This window comes from Megalops cyprinoides, chromosome 21 (genome assembly GCF_013368585.1).
Source record: "Megalops cyprinoides isolate fMegCyp1 chromosome 21, fMegCyp1.pri, whole genome shotgun sequence".
Lineage (NCBI taxonomy): Eukaryota > Metazoa > Chordata > Actinopteri > Elopiformes > Megalopidae > Megalops > Megalops cyprinoides.
Window position 1 is genome coordinate 14,458,407 of NC_050603.1, and position 25,018 is coordinate 14,483,424.

The following is a 25,018-nucleotide window of genomic DNA, read 5'->3' on the forward strand; positions in this document are numbered from 1 at the left end:
CTTCAAAGGGATTCTGCTTTGTACTGCAGCAGGGTAAAAGGTGAAAAATAATTTAACAGTGACACCCATACATACAGATTCAATTTACTTCATTTACCCTATTTTAAAGAGTTTGATGAATTTCTGGTAATTTTTTGTCACCAATATAAAAATCCTTGGATATTTCACTATGATTCTTTTAAATGAGATTTTGGCATTTATTTTGCTGTGCTGATGCATAAAGCAGAATCTGAGCTCTTTAGTCTTATTCGTCTAATTATGGTCAGATGTGATTTTTGTATCTCCCTTGTAATAGTCCCATACATCAAGCTAATGCTGTGTTGAATAAAGAATGTTTCTATGTATCTGTGTAGAGAACTATTCCATCCAGTTTCACAACAATTGAAACAGGTGGTGTATGATATGTATATTAGTGATGAACACTGTTTCACTCTGAAACAGGTGTGAATTATGTCAAAACCTTTTAGAAATAATTTGTGTGTTTGATGGCACATCTGTCTTTGGCTGGTTTTGATGAGCAAAAACGTTTTTGGCTGACCTTTCGCATGTGTCCTGGAACAGACATAGGCATCAGCATGCAATCACACCAAATGTACATGGCACAGTTGATCTTTGTGCTGTATGATACCGTCTCGTACAGTTTAATCGCTTGTTTTAAACATAGTCAACACCAGTTGACCATTTTTGGAATTAAAACACATTCTTAAAAATAGGTGGTGCAGCTTATACTTTTGAACGCATTTCCACCAGGACAGTAGATTTATCAGTTAATCTATAAAGTGTTACTTAGTTGAGCCACTGGTTTGTCACTTGTGTTAGTGTATCAAGTTTAATTCCAGCAAGGTTCCCGTGGCCCTTCAGCCTTTGAGTGTCCTTGTAAATGTTATCATCCTGGAAATACATGAACAGGTCAAATACTTCCTTCAAATGTGGCAATTGCATTGCTAATAAGGTTTGTTCTGCTGTTCACTAGTAGTGTGAATCTTGGCAATAGATAACTTGGATAACTTGGATTATCTGTTTCTTCTAATGAAATAGTGAATGCATGTTATTGTAAAGGCTAGTAAATACAGGGTGGAAATTTTGGAAAGCAATGCATCTCTAAGTAGCCCCCCCCCCGGTTAAACATATTTTGGCCCAAAGTGGCCCAATTTCACAAGAACTCGACTATTGCAGCAATTGAAATAATCCTTGAAAAGCTTACATTTATCCTTAAAAATTCAAGGAAAATATAAATCTGATTTGAGCAGGAAGACTGTTACTTTTCAAGTAATAGAAATGTGTGTGTGTGTATGGGGTTGGGGTCTAAAGAAAGGCCTCAATATAATCTACTCTTCAATCTACAGGACAAAATGCAGGTGCCGTTCAGCACCAACACAAATATTACCGTGTTCTGTACACTGAACATCTCTCCCAGTTCCAAATAGAATACTGACGCGTAAGAATTGCTCAGGTGGGGCTGACACCCTTTCCAGGGTCATAGTTGTCAACAGACACACGTTCACAACTGTCATCGCGCAGACAAAACCTGGCAGATGTGAGAAGTCCCACACATTCATATTCATATTTCAGCTGAGAATGTTTAAAAATGGATTGCACTGCAGGCAACTTTAAATGGAGCACAAATAATGAACCGAATAATATCTGCTTCAAAATGAAGAAAAAAAACTCAAGTAAGATGAAGTCTTATGATCAGACAGAAAGCACTGACATCACAGGGCAGGGCATGCATTCTAAACTGCTCTCTTGGCCCCTCCAATCACTTCCAAGTTGGAAGTGACTCATGATAATATCACCTTTCATACCCCTGTTATATATTGTATTGAGTTACGTTTTTATGATGTGCGTATCAAATGCCTGCTTTCCGACCACTGCGATACATCAGGGTGTTTTACTGTCTCACTGCTCCCTCAGCTCCTTCACTCTGGCCTCCCATATGATCTCTGTGCCATCAAGCAAAATGGTCAACTGCTGTAGGGGACAAGAAAGCAATAGAGAGTGCAGTGACTGAATGCTTCTCCAGGATCCTCTGGAAACTTTAAATAGGCTGTGTTTTTATTGGATTACAGCAGACAGCAACTGGTTTTTAAAAAAGCAGGATCTTGGTTGAAGTACAGTATTCTTGGTATATGTCCTAACATGACTATAGCGGAAGCGTAACATAAAGAGCTTGTAACTGTTACCAGGTCTTGTATCTGCAGTTGAAATGGAACTAGTACTACATGCAGTAGAGTATTCCTAGAAAGCTGACGTGTATAAATGTACTGATGTGTCAATCTGAGAAATAAAAATGACGACTACAAGAGAAGAAAAGGAGCGGCCTGTGCAGCATGTGTCTGGATTGATTTCAGGGAGATTATTTCCCACACTCAGGTTTCCCAGCAGAATGCTCCATGCAGCTGGGAGTCCTGTGTTCCCGTGGCGACGACTGGCTGCCTTTGAAAGATCCACAATGTCACTTGATCTCAAGGACAAGGCGTTCTTCGCAAAAGCATTAAAAAAAAGTCTCAGACACAAAACCCCGCCCACGTACAGGCGATGCGCGGATTGGATTTTGTAGAATGTCCATCTGCCAGAAAAGAAACTGAATGAAGTTGGGCTCTGTAAAACCGAGTAGAGTATTGCCAACAGATGTAGTGGTTCATGGTGTCTTGTTACAAAATGCAGGACATACCACTGTAAGGACCAGCTGGAACGTAAAGGGACAAGTCACTCCTATTACAAATGTAACAAAATTCCCCCAAAATTGTACAAATCTGTTGCAATACAGAAAAATATTTACAAGGACCCTTTTTTTAAAAGTGTAATAATGCAGCAGTCCAGCTTTGGCACTCAACAGCAACCTCCTGGTCAGTGGAGTCCACTCATTTGTGCCTCTGACTACATTTCAGCTCAGCCAAAACGCTCTCACAGTGTCTCTGTAACATTTTCTCAGACTTTGCAATGTTACACCCACGCCGTGAGAACGCTGTGCATTAGCTGGGACAGTGCAGGTGTGAAATCATTGGTTCCGAAATACGAAAAATAGAGCTTCTTTCCTCTTCCTTCCACCTCTTCTGTGCAATGGGCAGGGGCCACCATTCCAACCTGCATGTAGGGGAAAAAATAATAAAAACTAAAAACCCCAATGACATGTTTTCAGTCTCACACATATAAGTAACACGTAATATACAATCTACACTTGATAAGCATATGTAGCTGCAACCCTGTAGAAGCTTGAAGCTTATCTATGTGGATCATTTCCCAAACAATCTTTTTGACTTGTGAATGTTTTAACAAAATTTATCTGAATTATTCACTACTAGCCTGGTGTTAACACTTGCAAAATTTAAACAGTGAATGCTAATATGAGTTTGGCACTGTTTTCACATATTAATAATCTTCAGGCCTCTTCCAAGATTACGGTGAACTAATTACCCACTTCTTAACAGATTTTGTCCATGCAGTGATTACCTGTCACACATTTATCCTGTCACCCTGCCAGGGATGTCTTCCGCCACATTATCAGAGTCTGAGACCAGCTCCTGTTCCCCTAAATCTCCGTCCACCCCAGCAGTCATCTTCACCCAGCTCCCATGATTCTCTCTGGCTTGTCCGTCTTGGCCACCGTTCTTGCCAGCATCTGACGTGTTCTGCCCCAGCTTGTTGGAAAACCAGTCATTGATTTCCTGGCTGCCCCGCGTGGGGCCCTCTGACAGCCTCTTGACATCCTCCGGCATCTTCCCGTCCTGGTAGCGCTGTTTTGGGACATTCGGGGCGTGCTTGGAGCTGGCTGGCAAGCCCAATCCATTCTGCCCTTTGTCGCTTAATTTCTGGAACAGCTCCATCCACTCTAAGGTTCCGCTCTTCAGGGCCAAACGGCTGTCCTTGAACCAGCGGACGATGTCAGTGCGAGCCAGACCAGTCTGGAGCTCCAGGTGATTGTATTCCTCAGGCGAAGGCCACCGAGTTTGTGCAAAAACATCTTTGAGTTGCCCCAGAGACTTGCTGTCTATCGGAATGGGGCCAGCAGAAGGGGCAACGATAGGGATGGGAGACCTCCTGGATTGGGCCTCCAGGTCGCGCATGCCGTTCAGCATGCCCTGTCGCTGCCTCTCCTCCACGTGTGCCTTCTTCGAACCCATGGAGTTCAGAAGGGCTTGTTCCAAGTTGTCACGCAGCGCGCGACGCTCAGAAAACCAGCTATTTATTTCGTTCTTGGAAAGTCTGGTTTCGGTCACCAGGCAATCGATTTCACCCAGCGTCGGGAAGCTGCTCCTCTGGAAGCTCTCCTCCAGAATCTTCAGCTGCTCAGAGGTCTTCCCTTTCACTCTTTCCAGAAGAGGAAACTGGGTGGGAATAGATTTTTTCAGCGTGTCTTTTGGCAGAAATGTGCTGCCCAAGTGCAGTATGCCCTTGTGATTACGATAATGCTTGTCGCTAAATGAATTTTTGATGTTACCCTGGGAGAACCCACTGGCCTCAATCAGCCGGTGCACCTCCTTATCTTCAGGAAACTGGCTCTTGAAGTAGCTGGCCTGCAGCTCTGTGATGGAATCTCTCGTTTTCTTGCAGTCCAAGGGAAAGCTGGAGATAGGGGAGGCTGCCTTGAGGGGTGGTTGAATGGATTTGATTATAGTTGGCCGCTTCACTTCGGAGGGCACCACAGGGGCTGCTATAGTCTGTTTCTGTTCAGGACCCGCTAAAGGAGCTACCGAGGGAACCCTACCTTCAGAGACAATGACTGGGGCTGCCATGGGCCGCTTCATCTCAAGAGCACCCACCGGGGCTGCTGGAGGTGCCATAGGCCGTTTCACCTCAGGGGCCACCACCGGGGCTACAAGTGGCCGCTTAATATCTGGGGCCACCATGGGGGCCGCCATGGGCCGCTTCATTTCCGGGGCTATCATCGGGACCATCGCTGAGGCTCCCCGCTTCCCTTCTGGGGCCACCATCGGGGCCGCAATAGGTCGTTTCCCTGCAGGGACCACCACTGGGGTTGCTGCCGGGGCCGCCATGGGCCGCTTCACCTCCGGCGGCACAGCTGGAGCTGCCATGGGCCTCTTCCCCTCAGGCGTCAAGGATGGGGCTGCCAAGGGTCGCTTGAAAGTCTGTGCTTGGTTTGATACCGACAGTGAAACAGGAGGGCAGGTCACGGTCGACCCATTGGCAACAGTTGTCAACACTAAGCTAGACTGCCCGAGAAGCTGGCAGGGGACAGTCTGTATAAGGGGCTGGGTGACTTTGGCTGGCTCGGTCAACGGGGCAGGCAGCACAGTGAAAGTCTGATGCACAGGCGGGATGGTTCCGTTAAACATTTTCTTTCGGGCCTCCTCCACTTCTTCTGGGGACCAGGTGATGCCTTGCTTTAACCGTTGGGTGGTAAACCAGACCTTTATCTGCTCCTCGGGGTGCTTGGAGGCTGCAGTCAGCCAGGAGAGCTCAGCGTGGGTCGGGTAGGGGAATTTGTTGAAGGACGTAATCAGGGTCATATTACTATCCAGCAAGGGGTTATATTTGGTGGTGTTCAAGGGGACAGCGATTTTTGGTACCAGGTTAAAATTGGGTGGCCGCTGCAGTAACGGCATTACATGGGAGAGCCCTTCTTTTATAGTTGCTTCAGGGATGATAACCGTCCCGTTCACGTTTACGGCAGTGATTTGGTCTTTTGGGGCAAAGCTGTCCAGATGGTTCTCCAGCTTTTCCCCTTTGTGGAATATCTGTTTGTTGTCCATTTTTGGCTTACCGATCTTGACGGTAGTTGGTTTGCTGAGGGGGAAAGTGGCAAAGCCCTCCCCACACTGAGCAATTGTGGTATCGTGGGTGACTGCACTGTTCACACCTTCGATTGTCTGCTCTAGGATGGTCTGGTTGTTGAGTTTGATCCGCTTGAACTTGAAGTTGGTCTCCCCGGGATGACACTTCTCGTTGTGTTCAGTCAAAGTGTCAAACTTTTTTGTGTTGAAGTTGCACACGGCGCACAGATAAAGAGGGTTGAGTATGACATTAGGGTGATTGGAGTCCACATGCTCTTTGAAGTCGTTCAGGTTCTGGGTGGAGAAGGGACAGTACTTGCATTCATAGCCTCCTTGCTGCTTTCGCTGGAGCCGAGAGCCTGCCTCTCGACTCTCCCTTTCAACCGTCTCCCTCCCTGACGCCCACTCTTCGCTTGATGTTGTCTGTGCAGACCCATCCTCTGCTTTGCTGTCAGAGGAGACCTCCATGTCCTCCAAGTCATCCTGGTCTGTCACCTCATTAATACGAATCATGCAAGGAATGGTTGACTTCCTTCGACTGGCCATAGCTGCTGAGGGGTGGGGACCTTGTGGTGGAACTTCGGCAGAGAGGGGAGGAGGGTACGTCTGTTCGCAGTGGGGACCGCTCCTCTACCCTCGTCTGTCTGCGCTGGACTCTCCTGCTGACTGAATGTCAGCTCCAATGAAGGACTTCATGAGACTTCATCACAGGCAGCCTGACCTGAAGCAAGAGAGAAAAGTGCAAAGATTTTATGAGATAAGAATTGGCATTCAAGCTTTCAGAGGAAAACAGACAATAAGAGGGTTCTTTTGAGGCACGGACTGTTTACTTGGCCACAGAACTATTAGTTCCTATTCATTTGCTGCAATGGCCTATATGTTATGCTGCTTAGTAGACGTTTATACCATTAAGTCAAACTGTTGAATTTTTCAGACGAATAATGTTACTTCCAAAACTGACTTTGGACAGCATGGTTAATACCAAGCACATTCTAATAGTTGGACAACTTTCCCTTTCTTGTATGAATGACCATGTATGGTCCTGTGTATTTGCATTTATCTTCCCACTTTCTTTCATATCTGGAAAATTGAAAATGAATAACTAGTCTTGGTCTTTAGTCTTTGGACAGTTTATGAAGAATTCAGAAATAAAAACCACAAACAGCAGTGTGGGAAAGGTCTGTGTCGAGATAAACTCTTGATTATATAAAGCAATCTCATAGGATACTGCTAGTTCCTCTGTATAAACCAAAGGATGCTGGTAAACAATGCATTTGTTTTTTACATCAATTTATGCAGCCACGCTCAGCATCTCGATTTATACACACTTATGGATTTATTTTTATGGATCCATGGGTTACTGTTAAACAGGATGTTTCGCTGGTTTACAAGTGTTTAGATTTTTTTTCTAGCTTTGCCAGTGTGTGTCACTGAGATAACTATTCCCCACACGTAAAATGCTCTGCTTGTGCCAAAATGCAGTTTTGTAAATTTGCCATTTTGAAACTACAAATTTTCCAGATTTTTTAAATGCATCAATATGTTCTGTGTTGTTTTTATTTGCTGCAATGCTATATTCAATGGCATGGACTACAATTAAGCAGATAAAGCTCCCCAGGGGCCTCACAATCTCCAAGCCAAGGTGCAAAGGAATCTCCTGACAACCACACAGAGTGAGCCAGACTCTTTTTCTGTGAAGGAAGTTTATAGTTTCTTGGAAGAGAGACATACAGTTGGGCATTCCATTGTTGGAGCCAATGCAATGGAGTGTAAGACAACACACAAGCTTGGCTATGGCCCAAGTTGGGGGGGGGTGAAGACTGACACAAACTGACAGTGACTGAATAGAAAGAATCATACCTAGGAGGGAATGTTACAGCACGTGAACCTGTGTGGCTCTTACCAATAACGTTCTGTTCCGCATCAACAGCAAAAATCATAATTTTAATCAAAGGCAGTCACTGTTTATAACGGAGACTGTCAATAACCTTATGTAAAGATGCAGTTTTTCTAACAAAGGAATCAGATCACTGATCTGACATAATCTGAGGCATGGCAGTCTAATGCAATATACCACTATTATATAGGTGAAGTAGTACAGAAACATCTGCCAATGACTACTATGCAACCACAAGCTATCATCCACAGAGCTTGGCATATTTCTGCCAAATAGTAAAGCACAGTCAGCATTTTAAATGGGACACCAAAGTAGAAATTCAAGTCTTTATGGGAAGCCACGTTGATGGGCCAATGCAAGGCACTCTACTCAAATTTGCTACAAATTTTTTTTTCTAATGCAAATCAAACTCATTTTCATAAATGCAAAGATGTTTTACGCTGTTACAAACATGGGGTTGAGATTAAAATGAAGCTGACAATTACTGCAGCATTGCACATTGTTTGAAAGGGATATGCTGATGCCCCTTTGATTATACAATTCTATGTTATAAACATGTCTGAGCCTCGGCAAAAACCTACAGTAATTAATTTCTACAAATCCAGTCCATTTTTAAAGGCAATTCAATGTTTTTTAGCCTGCTGGGAAAGGCTTAGTAACTTTGTGATGTAATCTGAATTCAGCGAAAAGCCTAATAATACGCAACTGTGAATGAAATAGGCTTTCATGTTTGAAATTTGAGAGATGGAAATTCTGCAGTCACTGTAGGAAAACAACCTCGGGTTCTCATGTCAAAAGCAAGATGATTGGCTGAGGAACGGCGACGCGCATATCACGCTCACACATGCAGGGAGGAGAGGATGTTGACAGAAGGGTGTTAAAAGGGGATGATCACGCAAAATACAAACTTGTAAATGAGACAGTAACACGGCTCATAATCTAACGCGCATCTCTGCTCTTACTACTGACAATGTCAAACGCAAATTTCAGTCATTTTTATTTAAGGACTCTGCTGAGGTAAATTGAACAAACAAACAGTGGAATCCATAGACAGCACTGACCTCAGATACGCAAAGCCTGCAATATTAATATGCCAGGTTTCATTTGTCATTTTTTCCTTTAGATCACAAAAATAAGGGTGTTACAAAAGAGTCCCTCTGATTCCCCAAAAAAACGGCAGTACCCACCTTAGTTTTTTCCCCTCATCTACAGAAAACAACTAAATCATATCCATTGGTGGTAGCAAATTCACTGAAACCAGTCGGATATTAAATAATTAAAATAATAAAAAAAAGTGAACGCACAGTATAAATATCCGATCCTTTATTTGAGCAGGACTTCCTTGATCTCAACTTTAGGAGCCTTAGAGGCTCCTTATTAAAAATTCAAAATTAAGGGGAGCTTCGATTCCACACTGTTGTTATGGCAACAGCATTCAGTGAGATGCCCTTCTGTTACCTCGCCGCCGCATGTTAACGATTTTTCTGGCAGGTATTAATTAGGCGAGGCGGGCTGCGGCGGGCAGGGACGAAGGCGAGCCGCAGGGGCGGAGGCGCTGGCGAAACCCCCCCCCCACAACACGTTCCCCGTCCTCGCCGGGACGACGGGGCTCACCTGATCTGCACCGCGTGACCGGGTGGGGCTATGCCGGAGCGTGGCCTGGCTATTAAAACATGCATGAGCCTGCGCCTCCCTTCACGTCCTCGGCCCCGCTCTCCGAACGCCCGGGTCTGGGAGGAACAGCGGCCAGCCTTTGTGCAGACACCACCACGCTGGAAACGCGCGCGATCCAAAATAGCTTCACCCCAGCTGCTCCCGCAAAAGCCCACCTGCATTAGCTACACAAATATGACAGCCGTACGAGGGCATGAATCAAGAATGGTAAGTGGCAGCGCTGGAAAAGGCAAATGAAAAGTGATTTTTAAAAATTTCTGTCTATGTGGCAGACCAACGAACGATGACATATCCCAGAGACATCACCATCTGCTTATTGTCATCAGTGGTGCTAAATAAATAAATAAATAAATAAATATTGGCATTTAGCAGACGCCCTTATCCAGAGTGACTTACATAGGTGAAAATTTTTTCCACGTTACACCTATACAGCTGGATATTAACTGAGGCAATTCTGGGTTAAGTGCCTTGCTCAAGGGTACAGCAGCGGTGCCCCAGTGGGGAATCGAACAGGAAACCTTTTGGTTACGAGTCCTGCTCCTTACCACTACGCTACACTGCCACCTCCAAAATGTTTTTGTCAGTGACTTTTCATGACTAACATTACCCCCGAGTCTCAAACTGACATGTTATTTGTTGTTATGAAGGGGAACTGGACACAGTTCAGGACAAACATAAGAATGAATTGTGGTTATACTTCTGAGCAGCACTTGCTTTCCTGCTGTTCCCTCTGTCTGGCTCTGGTCATTTGTTTTCCTGCTAATGTTACCATTCCATAAAGCAGACAGTCAAAACGGCAATAATACTCGACTGTTTGGTGACACCTGTTTTATTCAATATATCTACGGCAGTTTAAGTATGAAGTCAATGTACAACACAAGGCTATTTCTTTGTTGTGTTCTGACACCTTGACAGAAATGCATGGAGAAACTGAGAGATGTACAGGAAGAGCAGCAGAGAGAAAACCGAACACATCCCCAGAAAATGACACACGCCGCCTCTCGCTCTCTGTCACACCGGAGCGAGAATATGACACCATGTACATGTCGATCCATCGCTATGCGAAGATATAAAGGATGAACCCAGACACCTGGAACGGAGATGCCAAAAAGGGATACTTCCAAATGGTGGCTCATTCACTGGAACTCTCGAAGTTTGTGAATAGCTGTGTTAGCGTGCTGACACAAAAATATCCAAGGTCACCATGGAAAAGTTGACAAATGACAAGAGTAAACACTTGGCGTGGATAAATTTCAGTAATTGCTTGCCCTCCGATGCTAGAAAGCTCAACTACAAATATCATTAGATTAAAATATGCAAATTATACAGGGATGAAAACAGCAATACCCAAAACAGCCATTTCCAGGGTGTACTAGAAGCAGGTTAATGTACTGAGTGGAAGCTGTCTATCAATGGTTTCCACTCAATACGCTCACCTGCTTCTTATACAACCTGCGATGGCTCGAACGGCCATGCACTGGGAGTCCCGTTTCTATTTATGCCATACCAAAAGGAGAGGACAGATAAGATCAAACGGCATCCATGATGCTGAGCCATGGAGAGACTGCATTAGTCAGGATTAAAATACACATAAGCCTACTATCACTAGCCTAACACAGCTGTGCTTTATTTTCCTGTTGGGGAATCTTCTATAACAATGCAATCAAGAATACTCAGATGGTAAGATATATATGGCAATATATATATATCCATTCAGCGGGAGTGCCAAATTTGAATTAACACAGTGTGACAGAATTAATTTCATCAATCAATTCATTTTATCGCATCAAATCCACCCTATATCAGTAATGCATGGAAATAAAAACACACACAAAGCAGTAGCACTGGGCCCATGACAGTCTTTTAAGAGTTGATTCACAAGTGGTTTTTACCAGTGCTGTCTTTGAGGAAGGCAGGAGGTTTTAAGTTACAGCGTGATGTTACTCTGTGACTCACTGGTGGAGGCAGAGCATACGGTGTGTCACTGCACGGTGCAGGATACAGGCTGCGTGCACGCACACACACACAGAATATCACTATAGTGCAAATGAGAACCGGTGTGTGGCATCACCCCAGATGTGATTGGCCAAATTAAAACTTCCAGCCATCTTCAGTTCCCTGTTCCCGGGGAGAACTGTTCAAATACAGCAGCGGAGCTCTGGACTAATATGTTGCCACGGCAACTGGCAAACAGCAGGTTGAACGATTTAATTTCCCCACGGATATCTTGATGGGAAATGTTCCACGTGTACCAATTTGGCCAACTTTGAGGTTATCTCCTTCAAAAAAAAAAAAAAAATTCAGAAAAACTTCAAACTGAACACCATGTACAAGCATCATTAAAAAAACCTCTTCTGATCTTGATGAAGTCACAAGCCTGCAAAACAATCATACATTGTGCATTTCAATACCAAAAATCAATCAAATTTTATTTGCACATTAGCACATTTTTACAGTCGAGATTGTCCCAGGGCGCTGTACATGTAGTACTGTTGATTTTTCAGAAATAATCAAATGTATATGAATCCAAGCCTAAAGCAAAATACCAGCTGAGAGCTGTTTTTATGACTCCAAGACTATTTTCACAGTGATGTACTCATTATTCGTTCCTTAAACTATAAAATGTCCAGTTTGTGACACATGAGGGAGTACCTTTCATTTTAGTTATTGTTGACAGTCACTACAGTATTACAGTCACTTCTCTGAGAAACTAAAACGTTGTTCACTCGGAACACTGGAGAATAATGTCAGTCACTACCCTGGGAAACTGTAAGACCCTGTTCACCCGAAACATTTCAGCATAATGTCAGTCACCACCCTGGGAAGCTGTAAGACCCTGTTCACCCGAAAACACAGCACCATAATGTTGGTTACTACTCTAAGTCCTTTCTGTACACCACCTAAAATAACAATTCTGGGAATGCTGAGCCCTAACCCATCTTGCCTGGATACTCCGCACATCTTAATAAAGACCTTTATTTCAAACACCAGCCAAGCACGGAAATAGTTTGGCAGCACACTGTGAGCTAGTTGTGTAAGTCCAACTGTATTAAAACGCCAATTCTCCATTCCTTCTTCCAAACACCCCTGCAGACAAAGAAATCATTTAGGCTATCCTTTCTTTTACAGACGACTAGTCTTTTTCAACAACAGCAAACATCAGCACTGTGCACTAAACATTTCTGCTGACAGTGGGTCAAGTACATTAAAAAACAACCACAATGTAAGGTTTCATGTACTGTAGCCTCACTTACCAGATGTGAGCCTCTGACTACACATCTGGTGACTTCCCACACCAACACTAGGAGTAAAATAAATATCTCACAAATCCAAGAAGCAGAGGGTGATCTCTAAGTCCAAGTACAGCATAATAGGGATCTCACTCCAGTACTCAAATTTATAAGCAAAGTACAAAGTGAGGTGCGTTTGACTGCAGTTTGCTCATTGCTGGCAACAAATATCCACAACACGTGGCCTAAAAACCAAACTGTTTAAGTGCCATGTCCATCGGTATTAATAATGAGGGAATAACTATCCATGTTAAATAAAAAGAGAATTGCCGAAGCTGAATTCACAATTATTGCTCAAGAACTTTTTGTGGGCAATCACAAATGCAGACAGACAGACAGTTATCAAAATGATCAGTAACATCATGATACCCTGATGCATCTGTATTTAGCATGGTAGCTATACTTTAGAGCTATCTAATCTTGCCATGCTTCTTTGACTTTATTTATATTAAACACAGTCTTGACCTTTCAGCATAAATCACCACCTTGACTTGAACTTGACACCACACATTCATGTGCTCCTAAGACAAGTAGGAAAAGTAACTGACATTTAGAATATTAGCAACTGGGTAGCCTTGTACAAGCAGGGATGCCCCCCTGCATATGGCTAGTAAGCGAGGTTAAACATTTTAACATTTTAACTCACTTCTGTAAAAAGGCATGAGGTTACCAACTCCACGTCCAGCTTAACACTATATCTAGGGTTCATTTCAAATACAGACTTCAAGAAAACATCTCATTCCAATCATCAATCAGAAATAACTATATTATGATACATAAATGATAACCATGAGGTAATCTGCTGATATTTTTCAAGGAATGCCCCTCATGCCTTTTAAAGCAACCTATACAGTGTCCGCCTCCATGGCTAAAAGTGGGTTATCCGGCAGAGGCAGAATCCTGCGGCCTGCACTGTCATGGCTTCCTTCCCAGAGTTAGGACATACTGTACTACTGTAAGCAGGTCTGTGGAGGAGGGAGGAGGGAGGAGGGGGAGGGGGGAGGAGGGGGAGCAGGAAGGAGCGAGGTGGAAGGCCAGAGTTATTAGAAATGAAACAGTGCTCGGCCGTAAATAGATTGCCGACACTGGCGAGAGTGCGACAGACAGCCCTTAGGCTGACAATAGGTTTCACCAATTAAAAGTCACAAACGACGATAAAATATTAGCTTTACAAAAGCACAGAATGAAGTCAACCTTATGAAACGCTGCTCAACAAGTTCGAGGCCAAAAACCACGCTAGGCCGTTAGATGGAAACATTACAAAGGGCAGGGACAACACCCGGAATTGTACAAGGTCTGGTAGTCAGATTTGTGTAAAAATGAGTACTAGAGACAATATGTCACTTGCTCTGTGAGGGTGTTTTGGACATGTGCTGTGGACTGGTCATAGTCTTGCAGACGCTTCAATACAAAACAATGTTGACTGTTTTTTGTTTTTATTTCATCTGCTAAAAAGGGCCCACTTTATGAATTATTAAATCTAGCCTCCAGTTTGTACTTCATGCTTGACTGTAGCACACTTGTCCTTTTTTCCTAAACAAATGAATTATTCTATTAATGCAGCCACAGAAAGTGCTTCCAGAAAGTAATATGAAAGTTGAAGATTGGGAGAACCAGGCAGACAAATATGATTAGCAAGAAGCATGGAGGATCAGAGGCGGTCAGTACGGAGTAACGACCAATGGCGACCTTCTGTTTCAAAACTAAATTTGGCACACAGCTCAGATTCACATGTTAAATAAAATGTAATTATTTCTTTTTTCTATAATGCTCAAACATGGAAATACCTAAATCAGGGCAATGCAGACTTGTCACTGCTATATTCGGTTCCTGTTCACACTGTAGAACACATTTGTGGATTTGTGTGACTGCAGGATTGCGGGTTCAGATCAACAGCTGAGACAGTATTTGCTGTACTTTGATGCAAACTGCCTCTGTAAAATCCACATAAACATGAACATGAATCTTAACTTTTTACAAGACGATAAGTAGCCTTGTCTTTAACAGACCACCTACCTTTGATCACAAACTGACTGAATGGGATACAGTCAAATACACCATTGAAGAACATTACTCTTTTATATTTAGTTAGTATGATTTCAGTTAGCATATATTTCATATCTGATTGTGCATACTATGCCAGCGGATAATTTTATTGAAATAGTTATGTCATACTAGAGTACTGTGACCTGAAAATACATGTTATAGGAATGTTTTATTCTGAAGCTAATAAAAGATTTTATACTTTATACATAATGTCTTTATAATATTGGTTCTGTCACAGACTCCGCTGTTGCTTGGAAGATCATACACACAGCTATCAGAGAATTAGGTGAATATTTTCCTAAATAAGAAACAGAACATGTTTCCTTAAATAAGAAACAGACTCTCTGAAATACTGGAATTGGCAGAATGGTGGACAAATCTTTCCTATTAACCAATATTATATTACTGCCACGGACATTTCTGTGTCAGGTATCCAAAGATAAACAATACTGCAATATTGGGGTGAGATTGGAGAGGAACTGTATAATGGATAATTCCATAAATAAATATCTTTTATTTTAGAGAACCAAGAGTCTACCCTTGCTATATTTAATTTTAAACCTTAGTCTATTAACCCTGAACAAATACATTTAATTATGCTTTACAAAAAGCTGGGTTACCACAGACATAATGCTAGCAGCACGCACCGGCTCATCCAGCAAGCAACCTGCCTGCTAGGTCTGTAGATTTGTCCAGTGTCAGATCAAGCCAAAATGTGGGTCTATTAATACAAACATGTGGTACAAACAGCTGCTCTCTTCCAAGCAAACAGACTACTTGTATACATTGTATAAATTAATTAGCACTAAGTGGCTCAACACTCTGGCAGAAGGAGACAGAGAGGGATGCTGGACAGACAGTACTGTAAGGCAAATCTTTAGGTGGGGTATCTCTTTGAGGATTAAGATCATCCAAACGGCGGCCCATTTACCTGCCACTATGCTGAGAGTCATCATTCCAATTTCTGAATCAACAAGCCATAATGGACGTTGAGTTGAACAAACGTGTTACACAAATGGGGAGTGGTACAGAATGAGCAGCAGGATAGCAGCACTGGCCCTGGCCTGGGTATAATGTATGCAAGTGTGGAAAAACCACGGGCCCACTGAGGCACAGCTGAACCCTGGCTACTCTAAATGCGGCAATGTACAGATGAGAATGAGAACTACGCACTTCTGTGATGTCATGGCTGCCCGCTGGAGTTCCTTTACTCAACTGCTCCTGTCTCCCGCTGTCCCAGCCGCTGCCCTCACTCCCTGGTCCCTGGCCCAATGGCAGGGAAAGAATTCCTATCGCGGGGAGCGTCTTAGCCGGCGAAGGCCCGAGACTGCGCCTCTTTGTACTTGTTGAAAAATAGAAGGTTGTTACCTAGGGAACCTGCGCTGAAAGCAAGAGCTAGGAGGCTTTAGGGAGTTATTTAAATAACAAACGCCATCTGTGACATCATGTTATTGCTCTCCTTTTAGTAGGCTTGAATGTAATTTACTGCGCAACTTTATAAAACAATTATCATTACATTTTTACAAACATATATTTCTGACTGCTATTGCTTTTTGTAAGACTCGTAATTTTGCAGAACACATGGATGCAGCTTGCTACCCATTCAGACCACACGGACCATTGAGTGAATTTCACTATTTAATTCACCCTTTGTACGGAGGCCCTGGGACACATATCACACGCTGCTATCTCATGCCTTTCGAACTTGGGATATTGTTTTGGTGGAACTTCACCATTTAATGGTTGTCAAACCTTTGATGGTGGCACCATGGTCAGTGGTCATCATTTGTAAATGGGAACTGACATTTCTAGAAAATTAGTAATTACAAACTGTTTAAACTACATAAAAAGTTCCAAAACCACACTATCAACAACATTACAAAATCCACCATTCAACTGTGCTGGTAGCAGAAACTTCCCAAAATGGCTGCAGGAACAACCGCCTGAAATTGGTTAAAAAGTCCAGGCTTGCTGTTTTCTACAGTGAACAATAGGCTTAATTAATTCCACCATAAGTAACAGCAGCTGCCAAGACTCAGAAACTCGGATACGCTTAGCATTCATCATCTTTGCTGGTACAGCGCTCGGCCGCACCAGATCAAAATAAGTGCATTGTACAGGGAGGTTTCAAAACACCTTTAATGCAACCGCCTTAGGAAGCTCCTTAGCGAGACGCCTGTAATTGTATAGAGGTGATCAGCTGCTGTAAAGTGGGACAGCGCGTTGGCAGAGAGGAGGTCTGCATGTTCTCGTCCCCGGGGGCGGAGCGTGAACGGGTGCAGGCTGGGTCATGAGACGGGGCTATCCCCAGTGAGTGACCCCCCCCCCCCCCCCCACTGTGCTTCTGCTCCTCCGCAGAGAAGCCCCTGCTCCACACGCACAAAAAGGCCACGGGAAACAACGGAGCAAATTTTGGGAGAGATAATCTTCGTCAACCAATTACTGCATGCTCTAATGGCAGACTCATTTTACTGGGAAAGATTAAGGGCCATCTCTCCCATTAGGGAGATTAACAAAAGGGCAATATTTAAAAATACCATCGTTCAATAGGCCTATATTGTTTTTTTCCTCTGCCACACTTTACAACCGTGAGCACAAATCAAATCCCTGCTCAAAAAATGACATAAAAATGACACCCCTCAGAAAAATATCAATCACTGTTACCACATTTATACTGTTACAGTGCTAGACTTTATTTTTACTATCGTTATTGCCACTAAAACTGAACAGTGCTGGTAGAGTAGCATCTCATATGATTCGCTAGATATTACAATAGTATGGGCCCCTTCAGCAGGCAAGACCAATTGATGTTCCATACAAGCCCCTACAAAAGCACATAATGCACTCACCACCAGTTACAGTAGATTCAAAGGATTATGCAAAAATTTTCATGTGAAAACTCTCACTCCAGTTTGGGTTTTTCCCCAGTAAAAAAAAAAAAAATCACATTATATCATAGGCCAAGCAGAGAAAATGCGATAATCACAGCTTGTATTTCCACTAGCCCTATGGAAATAAAAACAAAAACAAAGAAAAACTTTCCATGTATTACGCCGAACACAAAGGACGCATTTGATTGTGGGTATTAAATCCTCGCTCTTTCCCTGAGCCATAGGAACAGTGTGCTTTTTGGGGATGAGTAATACCGTGACTGGAGCGTGAGGCCACATCCCCGGACATCGGGGCTGTCGCCTTATTTTAGTCATCCTGCAGAAAAGTGAGAAAAACAGGGCTTTCAGGGGAGCCAAACCCGTGGCTATGACATCACCCGCTCAGATTGTCTGCGGACGGTTTGTGCACCGGGCAGTCCGCGGGCCGCACCGGTCCCCCCGCTTCCGCCTTTCATGACCCCCTTGAAGCCTCTGATTTAAAACACACTGAACCCGAAAATTGCAGACCTGTAATTGATGAGCTGTTGGGCTTCTTTCCTGTTCTTTGTGTAATCCTGACTCACTCCAGATCGCTTGAAAGCACCGACTCGCACCTTTTGAATTATAAATTGTCTTTTGTCTAACAATACATCTGCTAGTTATCTGGTTAGAAAGTGAACGCCTCCTGAAATGTCAGAAAAGACAAGAGAGAGATGGAGGGAGAGAAAGCACAACACACTGGCAAGGTCAGCAGTTCTGCTGTTTCTGACCTCAAGTCCAATACGCTAGAGCCACAGAGACATTTTTCAAGAATGGAGAAACGCTGTGAGAAATGACAGAAAAGAAGAGCAACAGGTTTCACAAAACTGAAAGCATCAAATATGCCTCATTTTACTTGCCCACTGCCCTTGCAGAAACTGCACCAGCTGGGGGAAAACTTGAATTTTTAAACTGCTTTTTCTTGAGGTAATATAAAATTAGTGGTTGAAAGACTACATAAACTTATTATACACAAGTAAGTGCCAAAATATAATTTCACGTCTGCTTCAAATTATATATGACCTCCAAAAGAGTTTATAATAATTATGTATCCCTTTTGTTTATTTTAGCTGCCCATAGTCTGGTCATGAACACTTTGCTTGAAGACATGAATGGCATTCAGCCAACACAGGCCACCCAGATGTTGACTTATTCAACTGATGTCCATATCAACGGGTCTTTATTTAGAGGGGAGCAGATTTCATTTACACTGCACAAAGGCCATGCTGACATCCTTTTGACAGCATCAACACATACTCTTTCTTTACTGCGCAAAAATAAAAAGGGGAGTCATCTATTCTGCACAAAAGCAGACAGAGTATCAAAACTAAACCACTATCCTGAATCACTATGTAAAAAAAAAATGCTCCAACTTTAATTTTCTAGAACTAGGTCTACTCTTGTAAAATTTAAACGTAGCAGCACTCACATTTTTAATATTTAAGGGGTACTGTATCCTAAAACTACCAATGGTTTTTGAATTGAAAACAAAACAGTATGCACACACACCTTAGGTCATGATCATTATTGTAGCTGCACACTGAAAAAACAAGGTAAAAAGTGCACAAGAGAAAGTACTGTGGTTTTGAGGAAAGAAGGCATGAGCAAAGACTCAGCCTTTACAGAAAGGCTTAATCCAGCTTGCCCAAAGACACACAAAAAACAGCAGCACAGAGGAACACAAAATTAACCCCACAAAGTCTAGCACTGCAAACATGTTCAATAGTGCGGAAATGTTAGACAGTCATTTTAAGAAATGTAAATTCTGCTGCCGTACTGAAGGGGCCTGTTATGGCAGTGGTAAAAGGTCATAACCGCTACTTTTGGTTTAAGAAGCAGGCAGTTTGAAATCGGATGACAGGACTTCACAGTTCTTGGCACTCTCGCCTCGCAACAGTGTCTTCGGGGTGTGCCATGCAGTTACACAGGCAGGAAATGTAACCTAAATCAAATGCAGATGAATGAATTCCTGGAGCTTGAACCTGAAATTCCCCAATCCGTTGCCACAAAAGGGGGAAGTCAGAACGCAGTTTTAAGACAGCTGTATTTCTTTTGGGGTGGAGGGGTTAAATAATGAGGACAACTTCTGCAGCCTGAACCAAAATGGTCCTCATGACAAACTGCAGTCATGCGTTTTCACAGCGCCACCTCGCTAAGCAGCAGCTCAACGGTCCAGGAGACCATGTGACCGTGTTTCAAAGACAGTTCAACGATTCAAATCAATTTCTGACATGCCACGCCACGTAAAGATGTCTTTGACACAAACATCACCAGCACATAAGAGGGCAGAATACCTTTATTATAAACTTTTATTAAACAAAAATTAACAGGCTTGTTTATATAGCATTAATAACATGAGGTTCTGTCATTAAAAATAAAGGAACCAGTAAAATAAAATGACTACTGCCATCATATCATTATATAACTACAGCACAAAATTCAGTTCTGCTATTGTGGTCGCTCTCACTTCACTTCCTGTCGAACAATATAAGCCGCAGTCTTCGGGCGGTTAACCCGCAAAAACACATCCCGAGACTTAAGGGTTTTCAAAATGCATATTTGACGGTTTGCACTACCACAAGGCTCTCACAGGGTTAGCAAAAATTGCAGACTGTGATTTGTCTCTAATATGACACAGAACCGGGGAAGACACATGTTACAGATTAAGGGAGGCTGCCAATGACCAATGGTCAGCATCAAAATATGAATGTGCACAGCTGATACAAATCTCAGTGTACCAGACAAATGTTCCACAGCGCACCACTCTTTGACAGATCCAACCTGGGAGTGTACAGGTCATTCTAAAACAGAGTTTCACTTGAAGGGGACTTGGGTGACCTCGCGTTTGGCAAAGTGATGCTACCTAATATGCTGAAGAGGGGACATCCCAGGTAAACACTTCCTTTAAAGGACTTATTCGCTGTACTTTCTTAACACTCTCTTTCAAATTCCTTCAGTTCTAATCTACTCAGGGAAACCCAAAAACCACATGAAAAGAACAGTGCTTGCTTGGAAGATGCAACACCTATGGCATGAATTCACCAACGTACAACACCCTGCTGTCTCCCTCAAGAACAAAGGTGGAGTGACATGGGACAGATCCAAAAAAGTGCCTTGGGGAGGGCCATAAGGCAGCTGCCAGTGTCCTCTTTCTCTGCACTGTGGCAATCTCCCTGCAGAACGGTCTACAGCTAACTGAGGATGAGCACCAACTCACACACACAACAGCTGGTCTAACTGAACTCTCCATGCAACAAGGGCCTGCACTCTGAAACCAGAAACCAGCTGCTCTTGACAAGGACGTTCGCATTAGTGATGGGCAGATGAAGCCTAATGAACCGCATAATAGGCCGAGCTGAAACTCGCTGCCATTGACCACACTGAGCCAATCAAAGCGCTTTGCTGGGGAGACCAGAGCCTTTGGATTGGCCGGGGTCAATTGATGGATGGCCACGCGTGAAAGCTCCACCCATTACGTGGGCCCGCGTAGCCTCACTAATCTCCCACAGGCTCTGCCTGCAACACTGAAATAAACGACATAGCATCAGCGGAGTGAACCTCAAAGAAACCTTCAAAGGTGTGGGCGGAGGAAGATGCCATCATGAAAAGTGGTCTCCTGAAATGGTTTCTGTCCTTGGACGTTCCTGGAATGTACATGGTATCCTCAAAACTCTTTGCAGCAGCCTGAACTAATGTGAAATGAAGAAAAGGATATGAGGCTATTTGAATTGCTCTTATCTCCCTTTTGGACAGAGCAACAAGCTAGGCAGTGCGATACCCTTGGACAGCACTTGACTCAGTGAACTCCAGAGACATGGCAGATTAATTACACCTAACACAAGAGCTGTTCCAGGCAGGATAAGGGTTATATGTACAGATATTACCAGTACCCTCTTCTGCTGAAAGAAATAAAAAAAAAAACACTCCCCTAGATTCATCTCACTAGAGAACTAAATCTCCAATCAGGGAGAGCAGCTAATTATCAGAGAGGCGTAGTAATCATTAGTCAAGCATAAATTTCATGCAGAACAAAATGTTCAGTTTTGGCTCCGGCAAGGATGCTTCCTAGTGCAAATGCAAACTGGGACTAGACTCATCCTGACTGTGGCTAGATTAAAAATACAATAAAGAAACACACCAAAATAGCTTGACATGCACTTCACATAAAGTGAAAAGATTCTGACAACAGCAGAACCATGAAAACAATCTGAAAATGGCCCCACTCCAGTCTGTCTCATTAAGGATTTCACATAAAAAAGACTGCCAATGATATAGCAACACTGTACACATCACGTATCAGCCCTCAAACAGCAACATGTCATTAATCATATGCACAAAACGTATTAGCCACTGCGGTAAACTCTATTCATCTGTTTTTCTGCCTGCTCTGCTTCATTCTGTCATTTTTTTGTTTTTAAACCGAGCTGCAAATTACCCATCATTACACCAAATGATTTAATTGTAACTTACAGTAATCGGTGTTGTGCTTTTCGGTGTGCTGTGACAGTTCCATCGTGAAGGGCGTTGTAAATAAAATTTAGTTGACTGACAGTCTCTCCAGGTGGCGAGCCTCAGACGAGCTTTGCAACAGCACAGCGCAGGCACACCGTGGTCTGCAAGACACAGACCTGTTTCGCTAGCCAGACAAAAAAAACTGAGGTATCAAAGCAGGTGAGCAAGTAAGCTCTTATTAATGATCCCACCGGAGCTACCTTTTGTCATGATTCACATAAGAGTCTTGATATACTGGGACGGAGATATGTCAGCAAAACATACCAATTTTCGTCAGAACAAAGCGTGTTTCCACTGTTTCAAACTTCACTGAACAAAAACATATGCATCAATACAAATGCAATTTCTGACCTGCCCTACAATTTGCGGTGGTTCCGATCACATTTCAAACATCGAAGCATTAAAAATTTGCCTTTGGAGAATCAACTTCATGCAACGGGGCGCAGAACGAGCGAGGATAAGAGACGGAGGGAAAAGAGGAAATCAGGAAATAATTGAGAACAACACTATTTGCTTTGAAGCCTCTCCTCAATCAGGGGAAACGCTCTCAATCACAGCTTCACTTCCTTAGGACAAGTTCAACCGGGATATTCACAGCGGTGGTATCTAACTAGCTTGACACTCTGTGTACTGTTTGTTCCAGCAGTTCTAGCAGAGTAGATTGGGAAAAACGCATATAAAGACAGCAAAAGGGAAAAGGCTCACTGAATTCAATCATGAAGAAAGAAACTTATCTCTGTAACATCAATTGTCTGGAAACTGACAGGTTCTATTAAATGATGTGGAGACGGTGGCCAGCGACTCAGTCAGTAAAGGCTTCAATGTTATATTCACTAAAAGCGTTTAATTCGCTTATTTAATAGCTAACTAGCCATGCCCCGATAGTGAAGTTAGCTAAAGATAGCTGGCCAGATCAACTATTTTTCGGTATATGTGATTGATAGCTGGCTAACTAGTTAAACTGTCGCTAACTGAACTATGAAACTCTTATCTATCTAACCTAACGTTACTGTTGCGGCGTCTCGGTCTGTAAGGTCATGGCAGGCATCACCGTTGTGCACAGACGCCAGACTAGCCGACACTCAAAATGCAGTAACACCAGCTACCGTTAACTTAGTTAAAATGGACAGCTTGCAAACGTTTGTTTAGTATTTGCCTAACTAGCCAGCGAGTTCATTTTACATGAGTTAATTTTCAGTGTGCACCCATGGTAATATTAGCTTGCCATCCAGTCATCCAGACTAACGTTAACGTTACATGAATTATTGGCATGCAGCTAGCTGCCAAACCGCTAAAAGGTTCTCCAGCTTGCATGCATAGTTTGCTAGCTGATTTCACAGTCCGGGAGCCCTGACATTTGAAAATGGGATCCAAGCTAGCTAGCTAGCTAGCTACACATTCGCAACTACGCCGCTCAGCTAACGTTAGCTAGCTGAGGACTGAAATAACGTAGCGCCATCTCAAAATCGGAAGCCATATTTCACTGGTTATTTCGAAATCGGAAAAGTACCAAGCTAACGTTAGCGATATTGTTGTCTCGTTAGGCATACTTCCCAGTACCATTAGTTAGCTAGTCTGGCTCCAGTACTATTCAGTCAAACTTTGCAACTGTGACAGCCACCACTGGGTAGTTTCCTAACGCTACCAGTGTAGTTAACAATTTTATTAAATGTTCCCAGGGAAAACAGCTAATTTAGTAAGCAACGAATGCGCAAGGTTCCTAGCGGAGTGCAAAATTTGGGACAGCCGAAGTTCAGTTGTTAGCTAACTAGCTAGGTAGCTAGCTAATTGAATTGTACAAGTCAATGGCAGGGGATGAGGGGTCTAGCTAAGCTAGCCCTAACGGCTTTCACTCCGGCAAGCTAGCAAGCTAGTTAAAAAAGCTTGCTCGGACTTAGGTCAATATCCGTCATCATTCGTGAAATATTGAGTATGTTAGATTCTTACCTGTCCACCGCGTTTGATGTAGTGTGGGACGGTTGGGTACAGTATGTTCCCCAATCGGGTTCCTTTTTTTACCAAGGAACAGAATGAATAGGAGGATTAATTCTAAAGATTGTACCGATTCCTAAAGACAACAGTAGAAAAAAAATTCGTTCACGGGGGATCTACGCCAAAAACCACATGATCTCTTACGTCAGCACAAATATTTGCATACGGTACCAGACGCAGTTCCATCTCAGTCCTGATAATGTTGCCTGAAAGTTCGGGGAGAAGTGGCTAACTTTCGCTGCGATGATAAACGAGGAAAGGGTTGCCGGAGTCGGAGGATTTGCTGCAACCCGGCTCCCCGAGTGAAATGAATGAACTGTTGTTTTTACGTTTCTCTGTGCCAGTAAACACCGTAATTGAATATTCAGCACTTAAGTCACAAGTTCAAGTGGAGATAGTTTTAGACCACCTCTCCTACATTTTTCCAGTGCAGACGTAATAGGACAGAATACCTGACCGCTTAGAGGTTGGCTTTGTAGTATGTTATATGTTTGGGCAAGGTTTTACCATTCATTTTCTTTGAAAGGGAAATATTTACTTTAGAGAGTTCTGTCTTTCACATCTTTTGCTCAGAATCTTTTAAAATATCTAGGATCCCAAATGTACCGATTTTAAAGTAGTTTTTATTGTACTCAAACTATCTTAACTGTTGACCAACTCGTCGACATGTTGCTATGAATACACAATGCGTAACATGCATAATAATAGTAAGTTTCACGACAAATAACAGTCATGTTTGATTTTACGTACAGAGATAAATTCATTCACTCCCAATGAATTTGAACATCACAGAGGATAAAATCCCTATTTGATGCGTCCACAAGCAGCATGGAACAAAATAAGTAGCAAAAAGCGACACCCTCAGCCCGTTTATAGAACAGCATTTGAATATGGTACTATATCATTTACATTGCTGGCTGTACATACAAAGGATTCCAGTGTGATCAGTTTCTACAGATTGCA

The 25,018-nt window shown here is 43.0% G+C and overlaps 1 protein-coding gene across 2 annotated transcripts; it reads right to left on the reverse strand.

The window, feature by feature from the left end:
- Nucleotides 1-38: 38 nt before the first annotated feature.
- LOC118796401 (zinc fingers and homeoboxes protein 2-like) lies at nucleotides 39-24,163 on the reverse strand. Of its 2 annotated transcripts, none has more exons than XM_036555261.1 (3): nucleotides 24,011-24,163; nucleotides 3,454-6,456; nucleotides 39-3,087 (listed from the first exon to the last, which is right to left on the reverse strand). In XM_036555261.1, the coding sequence occupies exon 2, from the start codon at nucleotides 6,279-6,281 to the stop codon at nucleotides 3,465-3,467; it is 2,817 nt and encodes a 938-aa protein (XP_036411154.1). In that variant the 5' UTR covers nucleotides 6,282-6,456; nucleotides 24,011-24,163; the 3' UTR covers nucleotides 39-3,087; nucleotides 3,454-3,464. The 2 variants fall into 2 exon arrangements, with proteins under 2 accessions (XP_036411154.1, XP_036411155.1); XM_036555262.1 differs by lacking the exon at nucleotides 24,011-24,163 and adding an exon at nucleotides 22,022-22,157.
- Between the last annotated feature and the right edge of the window lie 855 nt (nucleotides 24,164-25,018).

What these genes read in the sequence shown, in the direction of transcription:
- LOC118796401 (XM_036555261.1), bottom strand. Translation starts at nt 6,281, where the DNA reads ATGGCCAGTCGAAGGAAGTCAACCATTCCTTGCATGATTCGTATTAAT.